This window comes from Chaetomium globosum, genomic scaffold, assembly GCF_000143365.1.
Source record: "Chaetomium globosum CBS 148.51 scaffold_7 genomic scaffold, whole genome shotgun sequence".
NCBI lineage: Eukaryota > Fungi > Ascomycota > Sordariomycetes > Sordariales > Chaetomiaceae > Chaetomium > Chaetomium globosum.
In genome coordinates, this window is record NT_165982.1 from 1,198,556 (window position 1) to 1,221,334 (window position 22,779).

Genomic DNA, 22,779 nt, shown 5'->3' on the forward strand with positions numbered 1-22,779 from the left:
TTCACTGTTGTTGCTCGGCGTCTAGTCAACCACTATCTCAGCCTTGGCTCCTGGATCAACCATCTGACCGCTTTAGCCAAGTATGGCGAGGTTCCCTTGTGCAACCTGGAGCGCGACGATCCTCGGTTCTTGATCGATGTCGCTTACGCCCGGCGTTTGCAAGCCAACAACGTCGTGTTGTGGTGGTCTGACAGTCCGCGGCCCGACCATGCTGGGTACGAAAAGGACGATGTGGCTGGCCCTCTCGACCAGGTCCAGATGCCATCCGTCAACAATCCCGGTACATTCGCGTCTGTCTGTATCGACCTTGAAGTTCGCAACCTAGCCATCAACACCATCCTAACGTCGTCTCTCATCAATGAGCTTGAGGGAGCCGACGCCATCTCATTCAACCCTAGCGGCGACGGCGGCGCAGATGGCAACGAGGCCTTATTTGCAGACAATGCGTTTGCTAACGCCGGAGTGCAAGTCCTCCGAGAGATGGTCAAGTCATGGTGGGCTGAAGCTTGTAAGGGCTCGACAATGGCCGATGTCATGGTGCAACACCTGGTTCGCTGGGTGGAGTCCCCGGCGTCGTGTCTCTACGACCGCGCCCTGCACTATTATGTGCAGATGATGAGCCGGAAGGCCCTTCTCCAGCTCATGGCAGATTTCCGCCGAGTCGGTTCACAGGTCATTTACGCGAGCCCTAATCGGCTACTCTTGCAGACCACCAAGTCGGAAGTCGGCAATGCCTACGCCTACGCGCAGTACATCCTGAAGAGCATCAAGGGCAAGCCCCTGTTCCACTTCATAGACCTCGAGATCAAGGAGTACTGGGACTACCTCGTCTGGTATGACGAGTTCAACTACGGCGGCAAGGCGTGCCAGGAGGTGGTCGAACAAGACGAACAAGACCTCCAAATGATCATGCACTGGCAGATGGCGACCTTCCTGCCCATCCGGCTTCAACCCACTTTCCGCGACTGGGTCGTCGAATTCATCGAGCTCATGCACAGCATCAAGCGGCCACCAACAGGGAGCGACCCTACCGCCACCCCGCGCCTTACACAGCTTCCCATCCGTAATAACGCCGGCCTTGCTGAAGACGCTCCCAACCAGATCATCCTCGGCAACGCTTTTGAAAAACCCCTCAAAAAGGAAATCACCTCCCTTATTGCCACCCAAAAGCGCGAGCTCCTCCACCCCGAGCTAGCAGCGGATTACACCTTCCCCTCCCTCCCGGGCTCCCACCTCGCCCAGCTCACCCCCCAATCCACCACCACCAGCGGCAGCACTCACAAGAAGAACAACAACAAACCCACCGCCTCCGCCAACCCCATCCTCGAGCTCGTCAAATCCCTCATGCAGGTCCTCTCCCTCGACAAAAACATCACGCTCGAAGCGCGCCTCCTGCGCAAGGAACTGCTCACACTCTTCGAGGTGCGCGAGTTCTCGCGCGAGGGCACCTTCCAGAACCCGTCCGAGTCGCTGCGCCTCGCCCAGCTGAGCTGCGACAGCTGCACCATGGCGCGCGACCTCGACCTGTGCCGCGACGAGGACCTGCTGCCGGCTTCCGTCACGGGAGAAACGGGGGCTGGTGGTGCCGCTGACGAGGGGGCCTGGAGCTGGCGGTGTGGGTACTGCGAGCAGGAGTATGATCGCAATGAGGTGGAGGAACGGTTGTTGGGGGATGTGCAGGGTCTTGTGGTCCAGTGGTCCACGCAGGATTTGAAGTGTGCGCGCTGTGGGGCGCTGCGCGTCAATGAGTTTATGGAGCACTGTACGTGTAGTGGGGAGTGGAAGGAGAGTGTTAATCGGGGGGAGGTGATGCGGAGGTTGGGGGTGTATAAGAATGTGGCGAGGTTTTATGGCTTGAGGATGTTGGGGGGTGTGGTGGATGGTGTTTTGGGGGGCTTGTGATGGGTTAGGGGAAAGGGGGTTACACAGTATGGTATGTACTGTATATGTGTGTCAGTAGATGTGGGAACTGGCGTTGGGTAAGAATACATGTTTGGCTTTGTCTGTCTCAGTGGCACACTCATTTCCTTTCCCTTTCCTCTCCCACCCCTTCATGCTCTCTGACCCCTGTGAAGACCTTCACTTCTTTCTCTCCGTGCGTGAGATGTGCAGAACCCCACCAGTTCGCTCCACTGGAATGATGGGTGTCATTCCAGTTTCGTCACCAATCGGATCATGAAAGATGGCTGTGGAGCATGAAATTCCTGCCTCTCGTCACCGCTTCACTGCCTGCCCACAGCGTTCGCACGGCGTTTGCTCCCAACCTGCCATGACAGGCACGCGTTCCAATGCGCTTTTGTTATGCCACTGATGACCTTGGTAAATAATTCCCCACGGATGGGCAGTGGCGCCTGCGACCCAACCCACGTATTGCCATTCACTATCGGTTGTGTAAGTCGACTATTTACTGCAGGGTGGAACGAAACAGTGAACTAATGTTCAATAAACAGCACATTCAACATACCCCGCGATGCTCAACGACCAGGAAATTGAACAGGCTGCGGCCCAGCTTGCCGATTACAAGAGGAGCGACGCGTTATCCAAGCTTCTAGACCAGTATTCGGTTCTGATCGATGACTACAAGCGTCTAAAGAGCGACTATGAGGAAGAGCGTGAGACTCGAGAAAAATACAAGCAGATGGCCAAGGACCAAGAGCGCAACCCATTTGTGCTAGTTTTGGTCGATGGTGATGGCTATGTCTTCCACGATACTTTCCTGTCTCAACGTGCAGAGGGTGGCGGACCTGCCGCCCAAGCACTGAATGACGAAGTCAAGGCCAGTCTGAGGCGGAAGGGACTCGAACATTGTCAAGTCATGGTGCGAATTTACGCCAACGTGTTTGGGTTATCGAAAGCCCTGTCTAAAACCGGTGTGGTCGGTGCCGATAGCCGGTCTCTGGCCCCATTCATCGCCGGCTTCAACAGGTCCTACGGCCTCAGCGAGTTCATCGACGCCGGCCAGCTGAAGGAGAACGCCGACTTTAAGCTGCGAGCGATGCTCCGCCTCTACGCCGATAATAGCCAGTGCAAGCACATCTACTTTGCTGCCTGCCACGACGTCGGCTACATCTCTGAGCTTACACCTTTTACGGGGAATAGCTCCAAGTTTACCCTCATCAATACCCCTGGGGTCCGCTTTCACAACGAGTTTACGAAGCTGGGCATGGGTATTGAAGAGTTCCGTGTCTCCTTCCGGCATTCCCCCCTTGACGGGTTTGCCGCATATCGCCCTAACGGTAGTATAGGCACGGCTGGCAAACCCACCACCATCACAGGACCACCCGCAGCCAGTGTCACCTATCAAGGCGTTGGCGAGCCCGACCATTAACGACATATCCAAGGCTCCGTGCGTATTTTACTCGATTGGAAGGTGCAGATCCGGCAAGTCCTGCAAGATGCTGCATGACGGCCCATCGAACGACACGAGAAACCCTGTGCAGTACGCGGATGCGCCTTCGCCCACCAACCCGGTCAGCACGGTAAATAACACAACATCCCTGGCTTCGCAACTAGCCACCCTGCCCAGGGCATTTAGGATTCCCGAAGGTCACGTCATGGTAAACGAGAACAACTACCGTCTCGATCCGTACCTGCTGTCCATCAGCGCCGATGTCATGAACCGCCTAAAGGCCCGCGTCGACAAGCGGCGGGTATGCAACAGCTTCCACTTGCAAGGGGTCTGCGACACCGGCGATCGCTGTGAATACGATCACGAGCCTCTCGACCCAGAGGTCCTGCCGGCCTTATTGTCGCTCGCCCGGTCCCAGCCATGCCCACGACGTGGCGGATGCAGATTGGAGAGTTGTTATCACGGGCACATCTGCCAGAATCTTGAGTGCAAGCATCGCGGAGGCAAGATGTATTGTAAGCTCCCTTATGTTGCGCACCTCGAACCTCTGAACAACGTTCATTACCTCCCTGCCGTCTCCAAACCGACCCGGAAGACGAATGGCGGCAGTGCAAGCAGCACGACTAGCCGTTAGTTCTTTTGATCGACCGGCGTGCCGATCCATGTTGTATCGTCGATTTCATTGTTGGAGTACTGTATCTGGCTCACCGGGTTTGGGATATTTCCAACTCGATAACTGTCAGGCACTGATCTAGCAAGCAACCCTCGGAAGTGACCTACAGGGCGGGTGTTAGTCACAGGATGGTGGGCAGAAACCAACCACGGGTGTCTGCATCACAAACTAGTGCAAGCGGTAGTTTCCGAGTTCGTGTTTCTGCCCAGGTACTAAGTCTCGGTCAAGAATTGGATCGAGGCCTTTCCTGAACAGGCCTGTGGGAGGTTCACAGCGGGGTTTGCTTAGACCATCTGTTGGCGGGAAGAAAGGACGCATATCTGGCGAGGGTGTTGCCAGGTAGCAACCAGCTTGTTAGTATAGCTCAATGTCAGATACCATGTGTCCGCCTCAAAGCCAGGAGATACAAGTACAATGGTGATATGGTTTGCCCCACGTCGAGTCATGGCGCCAGACATCCATTCCTTCGCCTCCTCGACCCCTTTCCTCTCGAAATCTTAACCCTCGCCCTAGATATCGGTACCTCGAGAATCCCGAAACACAGAGACCCACTTGCCCTTTTCTCTGCAACCTCAAGGCGTGTCTGCACGCTGGTTGGCTAAATCCCTAGAATGTGGCCCCCCGAAACTCGGGCGAGACAAGGCTCCATCCCGGCCGGCAACCGCGCCCCGACCGGCCGCTGTTGGCCACCCTGGCCCACTGTCCCCGGCCCCGTCCCCCGGAGACGCCGATGCCCGCCCCCATCATTACCTAGGTATACATACATTATGGGCGAGCTGAAGTTTCGACTCAGTCCAATTGATGCAACCCGATGGCGGCCCCATTCCGACCTCAACCGGAGGGCCCTTTTCTTCCCTTGTGACAGAATTCAGGTCCGGTTAGGTACTTGTCCGGCCACCGCCGGCCGGAATGACAAAACCACAACCGGGTCGCCAAAATTTGGCAGACGATGTTTCATTTTAAGGTAAGGGGAGAACGGCCCCCAGATCGGAAGATCTAAAGTTCTATAAGACGGCCCGCTCATCACGACGGATCTTGTTTCTCATCTCATCATCTTCATCAGACGAGTCAGCACCACTAACACTGTCTACCTAGCACACCACCAACACAACACCAACAAAACCACCACCAACAACTCCTCCTTATTTACCTCATTCCATTTCCCACTTTCACATTTCCCCAAAACCTTCACAATGCAGCTCACTCTCCACCTCGCCCTCCCCCTCCTCACCGCCGCCACCGCCACCGCCACCACCACCACCCCCCGCGGCATCACCGACAAGATCAAAGGCGCCTTCGGCAACGCCGACGCCATGGTACGCGAGTTGTCCGATTGCATGGTCGCGTGCGCGCAGACGGCGCTCTTCGACCTCAGCGCGAAAAAATGCTCGTTCGGAGACGGCGGCGACGACAGAATCGAGGTCGAGCTCGTGGACTGTCTGTGCCAAAAGGACGACGGCAACGGCACGGCCGCCGACCCGGGTCAGGCGTGGGAGAATGGCGTGCAGAGGTGTTTTGCGCCGGACTATCTGGCGAAGAAGGCCGGGCGGAATGCCGGGTTTGCGAGTTTCGACTGCCGGCCGGAGGGGTATGAGGAGGGGAGGATGGTGGAGATTTGTGGGGCGATTGAGGGGAAGAGTGTGGAGGAGAGGAATGCCACGCTTAAGGTGTATGCGGAGAGGGCTGGGGCTGTGGAGGATGAGATGTGGAGGATTAAGGGGGAGAAGGCTGGGGTTGTGGCTGGGGGCGGGAACGGGTCTCCGGCGGAGGGGAAGGATAGTGGCGCCGCGGGTGGTGCTGCTGGGCCTGGGATGGTTGCGAGGGTTGCTGGCGCGGCGTTGGCGGCTGCGGTTGCGTATGCTGTTGCCATGCTCTGAGCACGGGGGTTGTAGGGGTTCTTGAGCAGTGGTGAGTGACTGGCTGATGGGTGTTTTGGTGTTTACTATAAAGAGGGGATGGCGTTCTTTCGGGAGGCCTTTTTGGCTCTTCCTGTCTTTGGCTTCTTTCAATATGTTGTTTTCTTTTTGTTTTGCTGCGTTCTGCGTTTGCTTTTAGCTTTTAACTTCCAGGTTTAGCGCAATACACAAGTCTTTTCGGAGCAATGGAACTTACAGTCTAAAGGTAGGGTACCTAAGGTACCTACGTAGTGTGTTAATGGATTGGCAAAACTGTCACTCTCTCAGCCCATGTATCCACGAGTTGCTGTCATAGCATGACTTCAAACCTAGCCCCTGCTATCTTTAAGGATACATGTACGATTGTGGGTACCTCACCATAACCTAAGTAGTAGTAAAACATTATTGGCAATTAATTATGCCTTCGATTACACGAACCTCCTAGACTTAGATTGTAACTAATAAGTAAACTAATCGAAGGACGGACTAATCGCCCGTGCTCAATACCGTGGCCAGTTGTCTTTTAACGCTTAAAACTCCCATTGCTTCATTCTGCAGCGTTCCAGCCTACCTAGGTACCCTGTCCCGCGGCCCAGTGGAACGGCATAAGCCTCGCTGGGAAATCTAGTAGAAGAAGGGTTAGGCCACAACAATACAGTTGAATCTGTTGCATTCTCGCCTAACGGCCAGCAGGTTGTATCTGGTTCGAGCGACAAGACTATCAAGATCTGGGACACTACATCGGGGCGCTGTATACAAGCCTTGGAAGGCCACAACGACTTCGTTAATTCAGTTGCGTTCTCACCTAACGGCCAGCAAGTTGTATCTGGTCCGTACGATAGGACGATTAAGATCTGGGATGCCGTATCAAGGCACTGTATACAGACGTTTGCAAGCAGCAGCTGCGTTTGGTCGGTTGGGTTCTCGCCTGATGGCGAGCGGGTCGCATTAGACAACAAAACCGCGGAAATCTGGGATACTGCGTCCGGGCGATGCGTGCTAACGTTGGAAGGCCATCGTGACGAGGTTCTCTCGACCGCGTTCTCGCCTGATGGCCAGTGGCTCGCATCTGGATCGGACGATGGGACCATTATGATCTGGGACGCCGTGTCGGGGCACTGCGTGCAGAGGATCGATGTCGGTTCCCCGATATACGATATATCGTTTGACCGAACCGACCACCGTTACTTACTTACCAACATTGGCCGTATTCAGATGACAACAACAACGCTCCCTGAAATTTCAATCAAGCCAGACAACCTAGTGAGACATGGTTATGGCCTGGAACGAGATCTGTCCTGGATTACTTGCAACGGCCAACCCGTTCTCTGGCTGCCATCGGAAATAGGACCTCTGTGCTTCGCTTCTCAAGGACGGATGATGTGCATCGGATGTCTTTCGGGACGGGTTCTTTTTATCGGCTTCTCACGAGATGTGTGATTCGTTTTAAATCTCTCTTCATTTTCCTTCTATTGAACTGGGGTGTCGACCTCTGGGCCGTGTGACCAGAGGGCCAGTGAGCCAGGATTTTCTGATTTTCCGTTGTTTGTTGGGGGGGCGCCGTTGTATTTAGGGCGGGGACGAGTCTTTCTTGAAATAAGGACCGGGCAGGCAATTGTTACTTTTCTTTTCCACACTTGTAGAAGTGACTCTTTGACGCGGTTCCTTGAACCGCGCGGCCCTGTGATCAGAAGGCCAAGCGCGTAGGCGTTTGAAACCCGGAACCGTAGGATTCGCGGCGGGAGTTTACTTGTTTGCTGAGCCATCTCCTCATTCATACGGCATTGACATCCCAAAGAGCGCGGCACTTGGCCCAAACGTTGGGCAGGGTAGTAGGTATGCTTAGGGGGGCGTCTATGGCACAAACAGGGTATATACCGGGCCTACCGGCCGCACCCGGTGTGCTCGGTGTGTGTGGGCTTCCTACGTGTAGTGCTGGTGCTAGTCCTGGGTGCCGCGTTGGTGCAAGCCGTCGAGATCAGGGTTTGGTTATAGCTGGCTCGGTCATGTGAAGCTTAAAGCTGGATGTTGGCCAAGGTCGATCGAATGCATGCAGATAAGGACCAACGAGGCTACCCTATTTTTAGTGAAGCACCTGCGACCACTCTACTTAACAGCTCCAGTAGTGTTGGCAGGTGAGCTGCAGTGTTGTTGTATTTGTATGTGGCTGGCGTGCCGCGTGCAACCCTCCTCTCTGGGCTGCAACACAACCCTCTCCGCTCTCAGCTCATGCCGCCATTCCGCAGCGGGATTCGCACAATTGTACACTTATCAATGCCAAGAAGCTCATCGGCAACAACTTTGCAGCAAATCGAAGTACCTTCTCTAGATCTCGAAAGCAGGGGAGGAAACAGTAAAGGTACGGTCTCAAAGGTAGAACACGTGGTTAGGTCAAGAAACGAGTCAAGTACCTGTTTTGCTATGATCCATCATTCTGATATTCCCACTTAGTAGGTACCTCGTTAATAATACACCCAAGTCTTTTGTCCTTTTATGCAACCGCCAAGCCCCCGAAACAATGCTGTATCCCCCCTTGTGTACAACGTTCCCCAACATACAATATTCCTTCCCACCCTTTTGTAACACGCACCACCTTTACGTCGTGGTATATGCCCTTGGCATGCTCGTAATATCGGCCTCATATTCCGCCGGATAATACCCCAACTGACTCCCCTCCCTCCCTCCCTGAAGTAGCGGTTGTGAGCTCATGGCGTAGCTGCGATCCCCGCCAGTGGGTGCTGTGCCGAAGGGCTGCCTTTCCAGCTCACTCATTGACCGGTTCCCAGAGCTGGGCCGGTTGTCGGGCTGTATGCTTACGGATACGATCCTGCCGCCGGGTTGGATGTAGTAGGCCACAGCAGACTCGCTGTCATTGGTCGTGCCGTCGTGTGCTTGCCAGGCCGTCTGTGAAAATTGCGAGTTGTTGGCGGTTGAGTATGTGCTCTCGGGCCCAAAGGCCGACTCTGCGCGGTTGTCGAAATGGAAGGGTCTGTTGGCGGGACAGCGAGGCAAGTGGCTCTCGGAAGACGCCATGGTCGAAGAAGAGGCAGCCATCAGAGGCGCATTGGCTCCTCGCCCTCCCGCAAGCGTGAAGTGGGACTGGAGACCTTTGTCCATGCTGAACTTCTTGACCGCCAAGCTGATGAAGAAGGAAGCGATGGCAGTCGCAGTAATGGTCCAGAAGACTCCACGAAAGCCCGTAATATCTGAATGTGTCAGTGCTCCAATCGTCGCCTTGCGTGGGGAGGTCAACAACCTACAGGCCTGCAACGAAGAAATGCGGACGGGGTCTTGTGGATCCATGTGAGACATCACTTCGACATACGCCTCGGAGTTGTGCGCGATGCTCTCGGGTAGACCCAGCTCGGCCAGCTTGTTGATCATGACGTTCTGGAACACAGACCCGCCAACGGCCACACCGATCGACATGCCGAGGGCACGCGTGAAGGCATACATAGCCGCAGCACGACCGGCATCCTCAACAGCGCTTATTGCCTGAATCCCGATGCTGAGGCTGGTGAGGAGCATGCCGTGGCCGACTCCAAACACGACAAGAATAGCAGCCCACGCAGCCGTCGGCGTGTCAGTGTCGAGTAGAACAAGGAGACCACAACCAATGGCTGTGATCACCCATCCAGCCCAGATCGCCCACCGGTAGCGGCCGATCCGAGCCGTAACTCGTGAAACGACAATACTGGTAGGAAGTAAAACGCAAGTCGCCGGGAATATATCTAAGCCGGCCCGTACTGGAGACTCGAACTTGACTGCGGTGAAATAAAAGGGAATGTAGTAGAGCGCACAGAAAAGCTGCGGAAGGAGCACTGTCAGTCGATGAAAGGGCACGGCATTGCAAGGTAAACGTACAATAAACCCTTGGAAAAAAGTGCCAATGTATGCAGCGAGGGCCGAGCCGGAACTAAAGAGGGATTGGCGTATAAATGGTTCTCGGGCTCCATAGATTTCCCAAACGATGGCGATGACGACGGTGACGATACCAACCACGATGGGTGCGATGGTCTGGGCACTCCCCCACGCATACTGAACACCGCCCCATGAGATGCCAATGAGGAAACTGGTCAAGCCGCCGATAAAGAGAAAGCCACCGAGCCAGTCAACACGGGCGATCTTTGAAGCCAGGGACGTCTTGGCGGTGGTGAGCTTGACAAAAATCGGGACGAGAATGAAGCCTAGGAAGCAGAAGGGGAACTGTAAGAGCGTGGTCAGTCGGGAGTGCGGCATGAGAAAGCAATAAGAGGTACATGTATGCGCACATTGATGTAGAAACACCAAGCCCAAGTGGCGTGTTCAACGAATAAACCACCAATCAACGGTCCGAGCACGCTTCCCAATGCCCATGAAATTTGGACCAACCCAAAGTACTTGGGCCGCTGGCGGAGGGGAACAATATCGGCAAAGATAACTTGGCTCAGGGTGATGATACCGCCGCCACCGATGCCCTGGACGGACCGGCCGACGAAGAAGACAGCGAAGGTTTTGGCTATGGGTGCACACAGAAGGGTGCCCAGCGTAAACAAGAAGATGGACATGATGAGCATCTCTTTCCGCCCAAAAATGTCGGACAAGGCAGCGATGAAGGGTTGACAGACGGCTGATGTCAGAAGGTAGGATGTCCCGGCCCAGAACGCATCTGTTGCGGTGCCTCCAAGTTCGACGGCCAATGTCTGGGCTGATCAGTTGAAATTCTGTTGTTGAACTCTTGGTAGGCAGATGGCCACTCACCGGCAAGACGGAGACCAAAATGGTGGCATCCAGAGCCACCATGAGCGAGACGACGGAGAGAGTAATTATGACGGCGTACTCCTTTCTGCCCGGCTTCCACTCCGCCTCGGCGAGCACGCCCTTCTCCAAGCGAGCATCGTCCAGGCTCGATTCCCTTGTTTCAACCATGACGGGGTATCCTACGGCTTCCGTAGACCTACTGGAACCTTGGTAGAAATGAGCCATTTCCTCGACTGAGAAACCTCACGACAAGCGTGAGGATGGGGGAGAAAAGGTGAGATGGTAGAGCTGAGGGGTGATGTCCCTAAATACAGCAACGGAAGGAGAAGACGACGACTAGAACGGAGCGAGTAATGGTCAACCTAGGACATGGCTGGGGGGAAGGGTGGTCTTGGTGTGAACATCACCACAACAACTACATCGCCGATCTCTGGGTGCCAGTCGCCTTTTCACCTCCATGTTTCGACGGTTCCCTACTCGGTCCAACAGAGAGAGGCCCTGTCGACCCACAGCCTAGTCATGGGCTGCCCGATGGCAGCGCCGTCCTGGACTCCCAGTGACAGGGCTGTGGGTCTATTTCCGGCGCGGTTCTGCGTATGTGATGACAATAGGTGGGCCAGTGGCCCCCAAGGGCCAAAGGACTGTTGGGCGCTCAAGGTATGAGCGTATGCAGCCAAGCTCAGCCCGGAAAAAAAGAAAGCGAAGTCTCAAAGAGGAGCAAGATCCCGGAAGAGGTGGTTTGGCAATGGGGGAATGGAGAAAGGTGCGTCACACCTTACCGGGTCATGTTGGTTGCCCGACAGCGACCACCCTGTAACCACCCTCCCTTACTGGATGTGAATGCAAGGCGACTGGAGGAAGCTGCTGCAAGACAACTTCCCGTCTCCCACCCTTGGCAAGCCATCCCGGCGGCAGTGGTCTCGGCGATGCTACCTCACGCGCTTATCGTGTGTGTGGCAGGCGATCTCGGGCTGCGGTGCCAACTCCCGAGGCACAGCCACCAGAAGGGGGGGGGTATCGAAGAGACCAGGTCCGTTTGGGCTGCGAGCCTGCGACAGCTTTGCTGCAGGGCCTGTGTTCGAAACAAGTTTCTCCCCACTCAGCTGAGCCCCGGCTGTATGGTGAGAATTGGAAGAATTTGGATTTAACATTCGGAACTTACTAGGCGCTCAACTGTGCCCCCTGTTGCGTTGCAGTGGCTGTATTTCTTTTCTTTTGATTGTTACCCAGTTCAGGACTCATCTTTCCGTTAGTCCGTTTTAGGGCTGACGGTAATCTGTACTCGGTACTCGCTCCTTCGTAAACCCACCAGATCTCAGGTAAGCGCCGTTCCGGGCTTCCAGACATCGGAAATGACCGCCTCCCATAATGTCCAACGGTGAATTATCGAGGTAATTACCCTAGAAACACAGCGCGGTAGCGGTGACGTTAAGATAAGGTGCCTGTGGCACGATGGAACGGATGGATGCCACAGGATGTATCTGTAATTCTACAGGTCGAGGACTCGGACACCGGTTCCATTCGCGCGTGTTGGTTGTGGGACCCCCAAAGTCTTGGCCTGCTACTGGGGTGACCAATCCCTTGCACCAAAATTCCGAATCTTTTCAGACCGTCATTGCTAGGTTTACCTTCGACTTCAATGTTCAGGATACTGCCAGGTAGCTCAAATCATCTTCGAAGACGTCATAGTTAGGTCCTCGATTCAGTGCACACCCGTTCGATCAGCATTTTTCACGGCCCCCATTCACCATTCACCATTCACCACTCACAGGCGAGGTCGCAGCCCTGGTCACGTCGCACCCGCGCCAAGCGGTGCTCAGCGGACGAATACCCCGGACAAGGTTCCCTTTCGGGCAATCAATCCACCCCACAACAGTGTTCCCCAACTGCATGTGATAACCACGGCGCCATTGGGCAGTGCCGACGTTTTGACCCCCCTACATGTACTCACTGCAACATTCGCCGTACATACGCCGCACAGCCACAGGGCCGTCTGATGTAGCCTCGAGTCCTCCACAGCTGGCCAGCTAGCTGTTGGCTGGGCCAAACGCCGGTCGAGGTCTCATTCCTTGCAGCCGGGGGACCACTCCGGCGCCGTCGGGCAAAAAATGAAGGTGTGGGCGGGATAATAATAGACGGATTCGGAATAGTGGTTAGTTGGATCCTGGAGTGTTGGTTGTCGGTTCGGGAGACAAGTTGCAGGTTGACCCAAGCTTGGCCTATCTTATGCCCCCAGTGGATCAGCTTGGACAGCTGAAACCATGGAGGGCGGACCGGGACGGATAATTCAAATACGACTCGGGATGGTCTCGATGCAGTGGGAAGCCTACTTTGTTGGCTATGATTCGCTCTACACAGGTGTTGCTTGGTGTTAACGAGTAACGACCATGGGAAAACATACCTCTGGCTTCTCGCTCCCGGGCTTCGCCTGCCTTGCGCCATCAATCTTTGTGCAAGATGCAGCCCGAGGCATAGGCGGTCACAGTATCAATCATGGGTTCCTATACTCAGACTCCTCGTTCTTTCTCCCTCCAGGTCCTGCCGCCAAACTCAGCAGCCGAAGCCGTGACATTGCTCCGCCGGACCTGATCATCATCACCTCATGGACGGGAGCGGCGTCCAAGCACGTCGCCAAGTACACGGAAGCCTACAACACGCTCTACCCCGGCGTGCCCATTCTCGTCATCACCACCGTCATCTCCGACTTAGTGATTCACTCCACAAATCACAAACTCCAAGCCCTCGCCCCCGCCGTCGACTACATTCTCTCACGCGAACCCGTCGAGACCGCGCCATACCAAACAGATTCCACCTCTCTACAGTCCTACGACACCTACTCCCCACCACCACCACCACCACCAACAACAACCAAACCCCGCTTCCCCTCCCTCCTCCTGCACGCCTTCTCCGAAGGCGGCGCGCACAAAGCCGTGCTCCTCGCGCGCGCCTACCAACAACACCACACCCACACCCACCCCCCACCACCCCCCCGCATCCCCGTACAAGCCCTCCTCCTGGACTCCACGCCCGGCACGGCCTCCTACACGCGCGCCACCACCGCCTTCGCGCGCGCCCTGCCCGGCGGCGCCGCGCCCAACACCCTCGTCGGGCGCGTGCTGGCGCCCGCCGCGTCCGCGGGGGTGGTGGGTTTCATGTGGGCGGGCCTGCGGGTGCGCGGGCGCTATGGGCGCAATGATCTGATTGCGACGACCAGGGCGGCGTTGAATGATGGGGCGTTGTGGGATTTGGGGGAGCGGGGGGGTGGTGAGGACGTAATTTGTTTGGGGAGGAGGATGAAGTGGTCGCGTGGGCGGATGTGCATCGCCATGGGGTGGAGAGCGCAAGGTGTGGCTTGACGAGGGGGGGTGAGGGTGGGAGTGGGAGGGCGGGGAGTGGGTTCCAGTCGACTGGTACTACGGGGGGTGGTGTGGGTGATGGTGCTGGTGCAGACGTGGAGGGGGTCGGGGCGGAGGGCGGTGGCGCCGCCGGGGTGGGGAGCTTGATGGTCAGGTTCAAGAGGACTGAGCACTGCGCACATGCGAAGGGCGTGGTGAATGGTGGGGTGTATTGGGCTGCGGTGAGGAGGACGTGGGAGATGAGGGTGGATGGGGGGATGGGTCTGCGGATGGGCTTGGGGAGGCGGTTGAGCTTGGATTCGCTTTGTCTTGGGGAGTATGACGAGTGTGGCTAGTGTTAGTATTTTTTACTTTTCTTTTGTTGATGGTAGGGGGGGGGAGGGAAGGGTATGGCCCGCCCTAACGGATAACCGACACAGTATTACAGGGGATTATATGCTGCTTGGCCCCGGGGATTCGCTCTGGTCTAATCAAGTCCTATGATAGGCCGGATTGCAGGATGCTCATTGGTACCGGTTCACTAGTGTCTGAGGTCTCGTCTGAAACGACTCAGGAAAATGGATATTGCCACCAGGTCATCTCACAATTACATATTATGGCACGAGGAGCTGTTAGCGACGGGAGTACCCGACGGGGGGCAACGAGCTAAGTTTGGGGTGCCAGACCTACAACCTTGCCTCGTTCTTCCGGCTTGGATTCCAACCATTATTGTTCTCGCTCAGTATGATAGGGACCAAGGTGTACACAATCTAATAGGTAGTTCCTAGATTTATTTTGTCCTTGGATAGATAGTTTGCCCCGGTCATCTGTGACATCATTCCTTGAGCAACTTGTCATAACAGTGGTGGTGTGGATTGAATGGTGGCATGATTCCAGGGGTTAATCTAGGACAGGTCCAGTTGACCGTTGAGCCCTGCAGGGCCACAGGGCCGGCGATGGAAGGATGTTAGAAACCCCGAAGAATTTGCCACTCGAGTGAACACGTCATGAGCCGAACAGCACTTGTGATGTGAAAACCCAAACGTGGGCTTGCCCTCGTTCGCCGATCGATACGCAAGACCAAACATGGCGAGTCTCGTTAGCTCTAGCCGTTCCATGTACACTCACAACCAACTCCGACATAAATACAGCCCACCACCCACCCAGGTTCCGATATCGTACACGGATATATTCGTAACTCATCCCCATCTCGTCATCGCTTGCGCCCCTTGATCATCTTGGGGTCTTGTGAGGGCTCAATTGTCTTGTGGTTTTAGCTGGCTGCTCTCCCGCTTTGGCCACGCCGGGTTGACGCTCGGCGGGTATGACGAGCCATTGCCGGACCTCGACGAGGCGCCATCGTCAAAGGCGCTCAGATGGCCGTTAAGCTGCCCGGGTGGCGGATATTTGGGCTCAGAGCCGACCTGCAGCGGGTCGCGGGACCGCCTGCCGAAGCCGCTGGGTGATCGGTCCGGCGACCTCATATCCTGGTCCGGCCGTGGTTTCCCTGCCACCGGCAGCTCATCAAGCCCGTAGTCCGCCCTGTAGTGTCGGTCTTCCACGTCCTCGCTCTTCTCCCGCTTCCTCCGCCTGAAGTGGAAGTATAGCACCACCAAACTCGTGGCCACGACTAACAAACCCCTGCGATGCGTCAGTGGTCCGGATCGACAAACGCGATGTGGGGCAGTGTAGGCTTACACCACAACGCCAACAATAATCCATGTGACTTTGTTAGATGAAACCCATGGCTTCTTGCAGAGGTCGATGTCCGGCTGTGGGTGGCAGTCCTTCTCCTCTCCCTCGCGTCGGATCAGCATGTCGACGACACGTTTGACGGTAGTCGCAAACGAGTCGACCGCTGGAGCGATGTTCCCCGCCCGTGGTTCCGTTGACCCCGCCATACCGTCGTTGTTCCCCTGATAAACAAACGTGCGAACGGGTTTCTTTCTGTATTTGAGGTTGCCTTCTTGTGTCGGGATTGGGCCTGCCCAACTGCCCCTTCTGACCTTCGCTCTGTTTCCCTCTTGTCGCCTCAAGGCGGATCTGTGTTGACTGGAACGGTGACTTGGCCCAAATTGTCGCGGTTTCCGCCAATTGACGATCGCAATAACCTGGTCGATCGCGGGGAGGAGTGGGCGATTGAAGTCCGTGTTGTCGCGCGCTGGTCGGAGGAATGGGTGACGTTTCGAGTTGGCATGCAAACGCAATACTGGTTTATTGTTCTTGCGCGCTTCGGACCCCGCCCTGTCGATCGAGTCCGCACTGTCGCCCTGGTTGGGTAATTCGATTTTTCTCGTGTAAAACCGATTGAAGTTGGCATGGAGATTGTGAGACGGCAAACAGGGGAATGAAATAATATAAACCTCCCGGGTCGCAAATTCAGGCGGGTGACGTAGGATCCAAGGGCCCACTGGCGGCCAGGGGTTCCAACAAGCCTAGCGTGTCAAGGGACATTTGCCAACCATGTCAGCCAACTGAGGGCCATGATTCTGCTGGGTGGAATCGCCGGCACACAAACCCGAGCCAAGCAATATGCCGCTGTAATGTTCCTGCCAGCGATTGGCGCAGGGCCTCCCCCAGTTTCCTGTTTCGCGCTCAATGCAGGAACTCGACGAATCGTCCGCAAAGGCAAGTTCCGCGTTATCGGTCGTTGCACGGAACATAAGATCATCACAAGGCAGCGCTTGCAGAAACCGGATGGCTGCAGACTTGACTGTAACGAGGTAGTGTCATAGACGAGGGGAACGTAATTTGGTGTGTCTGGCAATTTTGAGGTTATTTCCCCATCGTGTTTGTCAAACGTCATGATATTTCACTCCTCTGTTCTCTCAGATGTGTTAGGGTATCAAATCCCGCAGGCACGCCGAAAACTCGTATTGATGCAAGGCTGACGACAACACAAATTTGATGATCCGAGGCCGACATGTTGTTTCTGTGGAGGGGTCATTTTTAGCCCCGCGATTCGGCGCAAGCGCGATGCAGAGTCCCTCTTCCATACGGTCTTATCGATTGCGCTCAGAAGGGAATATCGGTATGACAGGGAACGCCGGTAAAAATATGGAGGGGAATATGAAGTTCCTCGCCGGCCTCACTGTTTTGTTGCGTGGGGGGACTGAAAAAAACAATCAAGAAGAGGATGTCTATTTGAACAGTAATCAAAGTCTATTCGGACCATAACCCCACACACGCACTCATAAATAACCCTAACCCCCGTACTCCGCCCAACTATTCTGCCACCCCGCCAGCCCCGCCATCACTTTCTGCCGCCATCACTTTCTGCCGCCGCCAATTCAACTGCGTGCTGCAGCTCAATTACGTCGACTTGGGCAATCGCAAAAAAACAGCGGGAACAGCGTTTCTCGCCATCTTGCAGTAAGTTACCAGTTCAATTGAGCTCCTACACATGTTGACCGCGCCGCGCGAGTCTGTGCTGACGCCGTCAATCCACGCCGACCGTCCCCAGTGGGACGGTGTCGACCTTGCTACCGAGGATGCTGCAGATCATGCCAACGCTGAGCAGCCTCGCAAGACAATAAACGGCCTTGAAATGGCCGTGGCTGCGTCTCGCGGAGCTTGTGGAGGTCGAGGTCGTGGTGCCAGCTCCCGGCGAGGCGGAGCTACAAGTTCTACACCACGTGGAGGTGCCAGGGGCTCACAGCGTGGAGGATCGCAGCGTAGAGGCGCAGGTTCACGCGGTGGCAGGGTGGCTAAACCCGCCAGAGCTCGGGCGACAGGTGCCCGCCAGTCTGGAAGACTGGCCGCGCAGGTGACAGAGGAGTCGCTTGCTTAAGTCTTAGATAATCACAAATCCGAAAAAAGCACACTCGCGGGTTTTATTGCAGAGTCGGTTGAATTGGCTCCGTTGCCGCGTTGGAAATTGAATTGACTGACTGCCGTGGCGCGGCGCCGACGACGACGTTGGTAGGCGACTGCGACTTGGCGGGGTAGGCGGTGTGCTGTTCGTGGGGCTGGCGCTGCAATTAGTAGGCGGTGTGCAATTTATTAAGGGGCTACGGTCCGAATAGACTTTGATTACTGTTCAAATAGACATCCTCATCAAGAAACCAGATGCAAAGAATGGCAGAGTGGATCGATCATGTCGGGCTGCACAGGTCCAATTGATGCTGGAATGGAACTGATGGCTGTGGCCCGTGCGTTGTCGGCAGCCAAGAGGAGGGGGGAATTGATGGATGTTTTTCCATTGCCGCGGAAAGTTCCAGCCCATCATCTGATCCACCGTCTCATTGGCGGTGGCTTGCAGCTTTCCACGACTGACCGACAGTTGATCGAGACGCAAAAAAGATTATTCCTACACTACCCACAAATTACCGCAAAGGCCCCCCAGCACCACCGCCATAATGTCAGTCAACCCGGGGACCCTCCGAGGCACCCCGAGCCGCAACCAGGGCCGCGGTGCTGTCCCCTTTGCCAACAACAACAGCCCGGCAGGTCCATCCTCGGCAATCCCCAGGCCCGTTCTCGAAACCCCGCCGGCGGCAGCCAGTGAGGTTGGCGGCTCTTCGCTCAGCACGAGCCGGCAAAAGCAGACCAAGAGAGATGAGGTATGTTCGTTCCCATTACCCCTCCACACCTCCTCCTGTCTCGAACCACTCGTACTAAATTCACTTCATAGGCCATCCGCCGCAAGTTGGAGAATGACCTCTCCAAGAAGAAGCACCTGACTGGCCGCGCCCGGCAATCCCGCAAGGCGCCCCCCGGAACCGTCCTCGCCCTCAAGCCAAGTCAGGCGCTCCAGATCAAACCCCAAACTACCGTCGCCGAAGCCGCCCAGCTTATGGCTGCCAAGCGTGAAGACTGCGTGCTAGTAACCGACGATGACGACCGGATTGCCGGCATTTTCACAGCCAAGGATCTCGCCTTCCGCGTGGTGGGGGCGGGGCTGAAGCCGAACAATGTTACCATCGCCGAAATCATGACCAAGAACCCGCTGTGCGCTCGGACCGACACCAGCGCCACCGATGCGCTGGACCTCATGGTCCGCAAGGGCTTCCGCCATCTGCCAGTCATGGACGAGAACCAGGATATTTCGGGTGTGCTCGATATCACCAAATGTTTCTACGATGCGATGGAGAAGCTGGAGCGCGCCTATTCCTCTTCGAGGCGGTTGTACGACGCCCTGGAAGGCGTCCAGTCCGAACTCGGCACTAGCCAGCCGCAGCAGATCATCCAGTATGTGGAGGCTCTCCGCTCGAAGATGTCTGGCCCCACCCTGGAATCGGTGCTTAACGGCACCCCGCCGACGACGGTGAGCGTTCGGACGTCCGTCAAGGAAGCGGCTCAGATGATGAAGGAGAACCATACCACGGCGATTTTGGTCACAGACCAGGGCGCGATCACAGGTATTTTCACCAGCAAGGACGTTGTCTTGCGAGTGATTGCCCCAGGTCTCGACCCTGCGACATGTAGCGTTGTCCGTGTCATGACGCCCCATCCCGACTTTGCTCCCATGGACATGAGCATCCAAGCTGCCCTACGCAAGATGCATGGTACGTATGGACCCTCAGGTGTGGCTAGGCATCGGTCTAACAACAAAACACAGATGGCCACTATCTCAACCTGCCCGTCATGAACGACGGCGGGGAAATTGTCGGCATGGTCGACGTCCTGAAGCTCACGTACGCCACACTAGAGCAAATCAACACGATGGGCACGGGCGACAACGAGGGGCCTGCATGGAACAAGTTCTGGCTTTCCCTCGACCACGAAACAGAGTCGATGGTTTCCGGCGACGGGTCGCTTCACCACACAAACCCTGGGCCCCGGTCCCTGATGTCTCCCGACATGGGCCGTAGCGACCGCCTTGTGAGCGATAGCGTTGCGCCGGGCGACTCGGCAAGCCACGTCGGCGCCGACTCGCCGCACCACAGCGCCGTGGGCATCCACACACCAGAGCTTCCGCCAAGCGAGGTCCCCTTCCCCTTCAAATTCAAGGCCCCCAGCGGCCGCGTTCACCGTCTGCAGGTGACGGCCGCACACGGCATGGCCGAATTCGTCGCCAACGTTACCTCTAAGCTCGGCGCTGAGGTTGACGCCATTGGCGGTGCCCCTGTCGTCGAGGACAACACGCTGTCCGGTGGCTATGCCCTCAGCTACCTCGACAATGAGGGCGACTCGGTTTCCATTACGACAGACGAGGACCTGCTCGAAGCGATCCTCCTCGCGCGGCGGGGCCACCGCGACAAGGTAGACCTATTTGTGCACGATCCCTCGGAGCCCCCCGTTCCCTCAGCGCGGGTGCCCGCGCCGGAGTCCACGGTGCTGGCCACCCCGCCGGCGTCGTCTACCCATCGCGAGCGGAGGAAGACCATTGAGGATGAGGAAGAGGACAGTGACGAATCCGAGGACGAGGACGTGCCTGCTCGCCGCGGCAGGCATGGGCGCACACGCACGGCGCCGCCGCAGCAAATTGCTGAGCAGCTCGTCGCGGGCGTCCCCAACGAGCTGCTTCTTCCTGGGGCTATTGCGATGTTGGCGGTGGTGATTGCGGGAGTGTTTACCGTTTCGAGGTTGTCGAGTAGATGAGCCATTGGAGAGCGATAACCCGCGACTGAGGGGCTGGGGAGAGATGAAGGGGGATGATGGGGTCGGTCGCGCCAGGCTTTGGGAACCATTACATCGCCCAATTTGCTTCCTTTAGAAGGTAGGCTTGTTGTAGACTGCTTTTTAGCCTTCGTGAACTAGCTGTTGATTCAATACATCGTATCATCCACCACACTTTTGTATTGTCTGCAATTGAGTTTTGAGCTGCGTGCGCCGACTTTCATCGCCACCAAGGGGTTCTCGTTCTGCTCTTTTTCAAAGCCCCTCACTCCTCCAGGCCTTGGTGGAGTCAATCAACAGAGCGGGCCCGGATCGAATGCCGGGGTCTGTCGCACGGGCCACCATTCGCCAGCAACACCGAGAAAAGTTGCTCGGCTGATCGAATACAGCGCTCAGCAATGCGTTGAAAGCCAGCATTTCCAGGATGATTCTCAGGAATTTTGGGGTACGGCACGGTAAGTAACATGACTCTGTCGGTAATAACTATGCGCGTCAATTGACCATGCCCAGGCCGCCAGGCGTTGGCGGCACCTGTCTCCCGATCATGCCTCCGAACGATCTCCTCCTCGGCGACACGATCGACAACGGCGCCGACAACAGTTGCCGAACCCACCACAACCGCGAGCGCACCTACGACGGCGACACATGCCTTTGCCGCAGCTCAGGCCGCCGCGCGGCAGGCTGAGCTGGCACGCATCCCCGAAAACTACACCGACTACATGCACCAACGGGAGCACACGCGGGGTATCGGCTCGCGTGTCGAGTCACGCTACCACCCGGACCAGATGCTAGAGGATCCGCCGCGAGACGCGACGCTTGAAATGCTTATGGCCGCCCAAGTGCACATGGGCCACCATATCTCCCAGTGGAATCCCGCCAACCAACGGTACATCTACGGCCAGCGCGCGGGCATCCACATCATCAGCCTCGAGACCACGGCCACCCACCTTCGCCGCGCCGCCCGCGTGGTCGAGGAAGTCGCCTACTACGGCGGCCTGATCCTGTTCGTAGGCACGCGCAAGGAGCACATGCCGGTGGTGGTGCGCGCGGCGGAGCTGGCCCAGGGCTATCACCTGTTCCAGAAGTGGACGCCCGGGGCGATCACGAACCGCGACATCATCCTGGCGAGCGGCGAGCTCAAGATCGTGGACGGGCAGGACAAGGTGCTGGACGGGTTTGAGACCCACCTGCGGGACCGCCGCCCCGTCGTGCCCGACTTGGTCGTGTGTCTCAACCCGCTCGAGAACTACCCGCTGCTGCACGAGTGCGGCGTGGCCAACATCCCCACGATCGGCCTCATCGACACCGACGCCGACCCGACGTGGGTGACGTACCAGATCCCGGCCAACGATGACAGGTTAGTGGTTGATTGCTCTTTGGGGGGGCGGAGGGTGAGGTTTACGTTGTGGCGGTAACTAATCTTTTGAGTTGTAGTCTACGATCCGTCACCCTTCTTGCGGGTGTCCTCGGCAGAGCGGGTGAGCGTGGGCAGCAGCGAAGGCTGGCGGACGCCGATGACGGGGTCATTAGCTGGAGGTCTCCTCGCGATGTCGAGACTTTTATGGAAAAGGATGCCTTGGCCAAGGCAGAAGAAGAGCTTCGGCAGATTATTAAAGCCAGGAAAGAGGGGATCTTGGACGACAAGCCGGCAACGGAGGAAGACTTCATGAGCGATGATGAGCTGTTGCGAGCGTTGAACGATGGTCCAATCCCAAGACCACCGCAGTGAGGGGGTATTGTAACATATAGCCATAGAATTACTGTTGTAAAATACTGCTGTCTTTTGCCTTGCCCCGTTGCGTCTTCTTTGCAATTCCACCTGGGCATTGACTCGAACGTGGCTTCCAGCTTCTCTCATCTTTCCTCCCTTTTGAGGTCCGTCCCCCTTGCCCGTGCGCAGATGGCTGACTCAGCAGGCGACGAGCCCCTCTAAATCCTGCGCATTTCCTCTCCCGCCGAGCACAAATCATCACCACGAACATTTCAGCACAGCATCGCCTTCCTGTCACGTCACTGCACCCGACCCTCACACCACGCCCGGCTAGAATCGTTCTGATTGGTGTGCCTGGGCACGAGGTGCTCAGATCCCAAACGGGTACCTGAATCACAGGCACCGGATTCGACAACAGGCGGCAAGTCCGGGTGCAGGAGCCGACGGAGCTTCCATTTTACTCGGGGGTTTGAGATTGGCAGAAACGCTTGCTGCCCACTTACACACCCAAATCG

The 22,779-nt window shown here is 56.5% G+C and overlaps 7 protein-coding genes across 7 annotated transcripts in view; 5 read left to right on the top strand and 2 right to left on the bottom strand.

Moving 5' to 3' along the window:
* CHGG_09965 (uncharacterized protein) overlaps positions 1–1,960 on the top strand; it is a gene marked incomplete at both ends in the record, with an annotated part of 7,234 nt that extends 5,274 nt beyond the window's left edge. The window contains 2 exons of the mRNA XM_001227891.1: positions 42–1,791; positions 1,958–1,960. Coding sequence (XP_001227892.1) covers positions 42–1,791; positions 1,958–1,960 — 1,753 coding nt within the window. The remainder of the gene's footprint in view (positions 1–41; positions 1,792–1,957) is intronic.
* Positions 1,961–5,215: 3,255 nt separating this feature from the next.
* On the top strand, positions 5,216–5,899 carry CHGG_09966 (uncharacterized protein; the record flags this gene model as incomplete). Its single annotated transcript, XM_001227892.1, has 1 exon — positions 5,216–5,899. The coding sequence occupies one exon, from the start codon at positions 5,216–5,218 to the stop codon at positions 5,897–5,899; it is 684 nt and encodes a 227-aa protein (XP_001227893.1).
* Positions 5,900–8,512: 2,613 nt separating this feature from the next.
* CHGG_09967 (uncharacterized protein) lies at positions 8,513–10,882 on the bottom strand (the record flags this gene model as incomplete). The annotated part of the gene is made up of 4 exons (XM_001227893.1): positions 8,513–9,724; positions 9,782–10,123; positions 10,189–10,599; positions 10,658–10,882. 4 exons carry the CDS (start codon positions 10,880–10,882, stop codon positions 8,513–8,515), a joined length of 2,190 nt encoding a protein of 729 aa, XP_001227894.1.
* Positions 10,883–13,044: 2,162 nt separating this feature from the next.
* Positions 13,045–14,348, top strand: CHGG_09968 (uncharacterized protein; the record flags this gene model as incomplete). Its single annotated transcript, XM_001227894.1, has 2 exons — positions 13,045–13,827; positions 13,947–14,348. The coding sequence occupies 2 exons, from the start codon at positions 13,045–13,047 to the stop codon at positions 14,346–14,348; spliced, it is 1,185 nt and encodes a 394-aa protein (XP_001227895.1).
* Positions 14,349–15,248: 900 nt separating this feature from the next.
* On the bottom strand, positions 15,249–15,809 carry CHGG_09969 (uncharacterized protein; the record flags this gene model as incomplete). The annotated part of the gene is made up of 2 exons (XM_001227895.1): positions 15,249–15,633; positions 15,691–15,809. 2 exons carry the CDS (start codon positions 15,807–15,809, stop codon positions 15,249–15,251), a joined length of 504 nt encoding a protein of 167 aa, XP_001227896.1.
* A 1,586-nt stretch (positions 15,810–17,395) lies between these two features.
* On the top strand, positions 17,396–17,782 carry CHGG_09970 (uncharacterized protein; the record flags this gene model as incomplete). The annotated part of the gene is made up of 1 exon (XM_001227896.1): positions 17,396–17,782. One exon carries the CDS (start codon positions 17,396–17,398, stop codon positions 17,780–17,782), a length of 387 nt encoding a protein of 128 aa, XP_001227897.1.
* A 568-nt stretch (positions 17,783–18,350) lies between these two features.
* On the top strand, positions 18,351–22,282 carry CHGG_09971 (uncharacterized protein; the record flags this gene model as incomplete). Its single annotated transcript, XM_001227897.1, has 6 exons — positions 18,351–18,554; positions 18,626–19,499; positions 19,553–20,527; positions 20,943–21,008; positions 21,064–21,910; positions 21,988–22,282. 6 exons carry the CDS (start codon positions 18,351–18,353, stop codon positions 22,280–22,282), a joined length of 3,261 nt encoding a protein of 1,086 aa, XP_001227898.1.
* Positions 22,283–22,779: the final 497 nt, after the last annotated feature.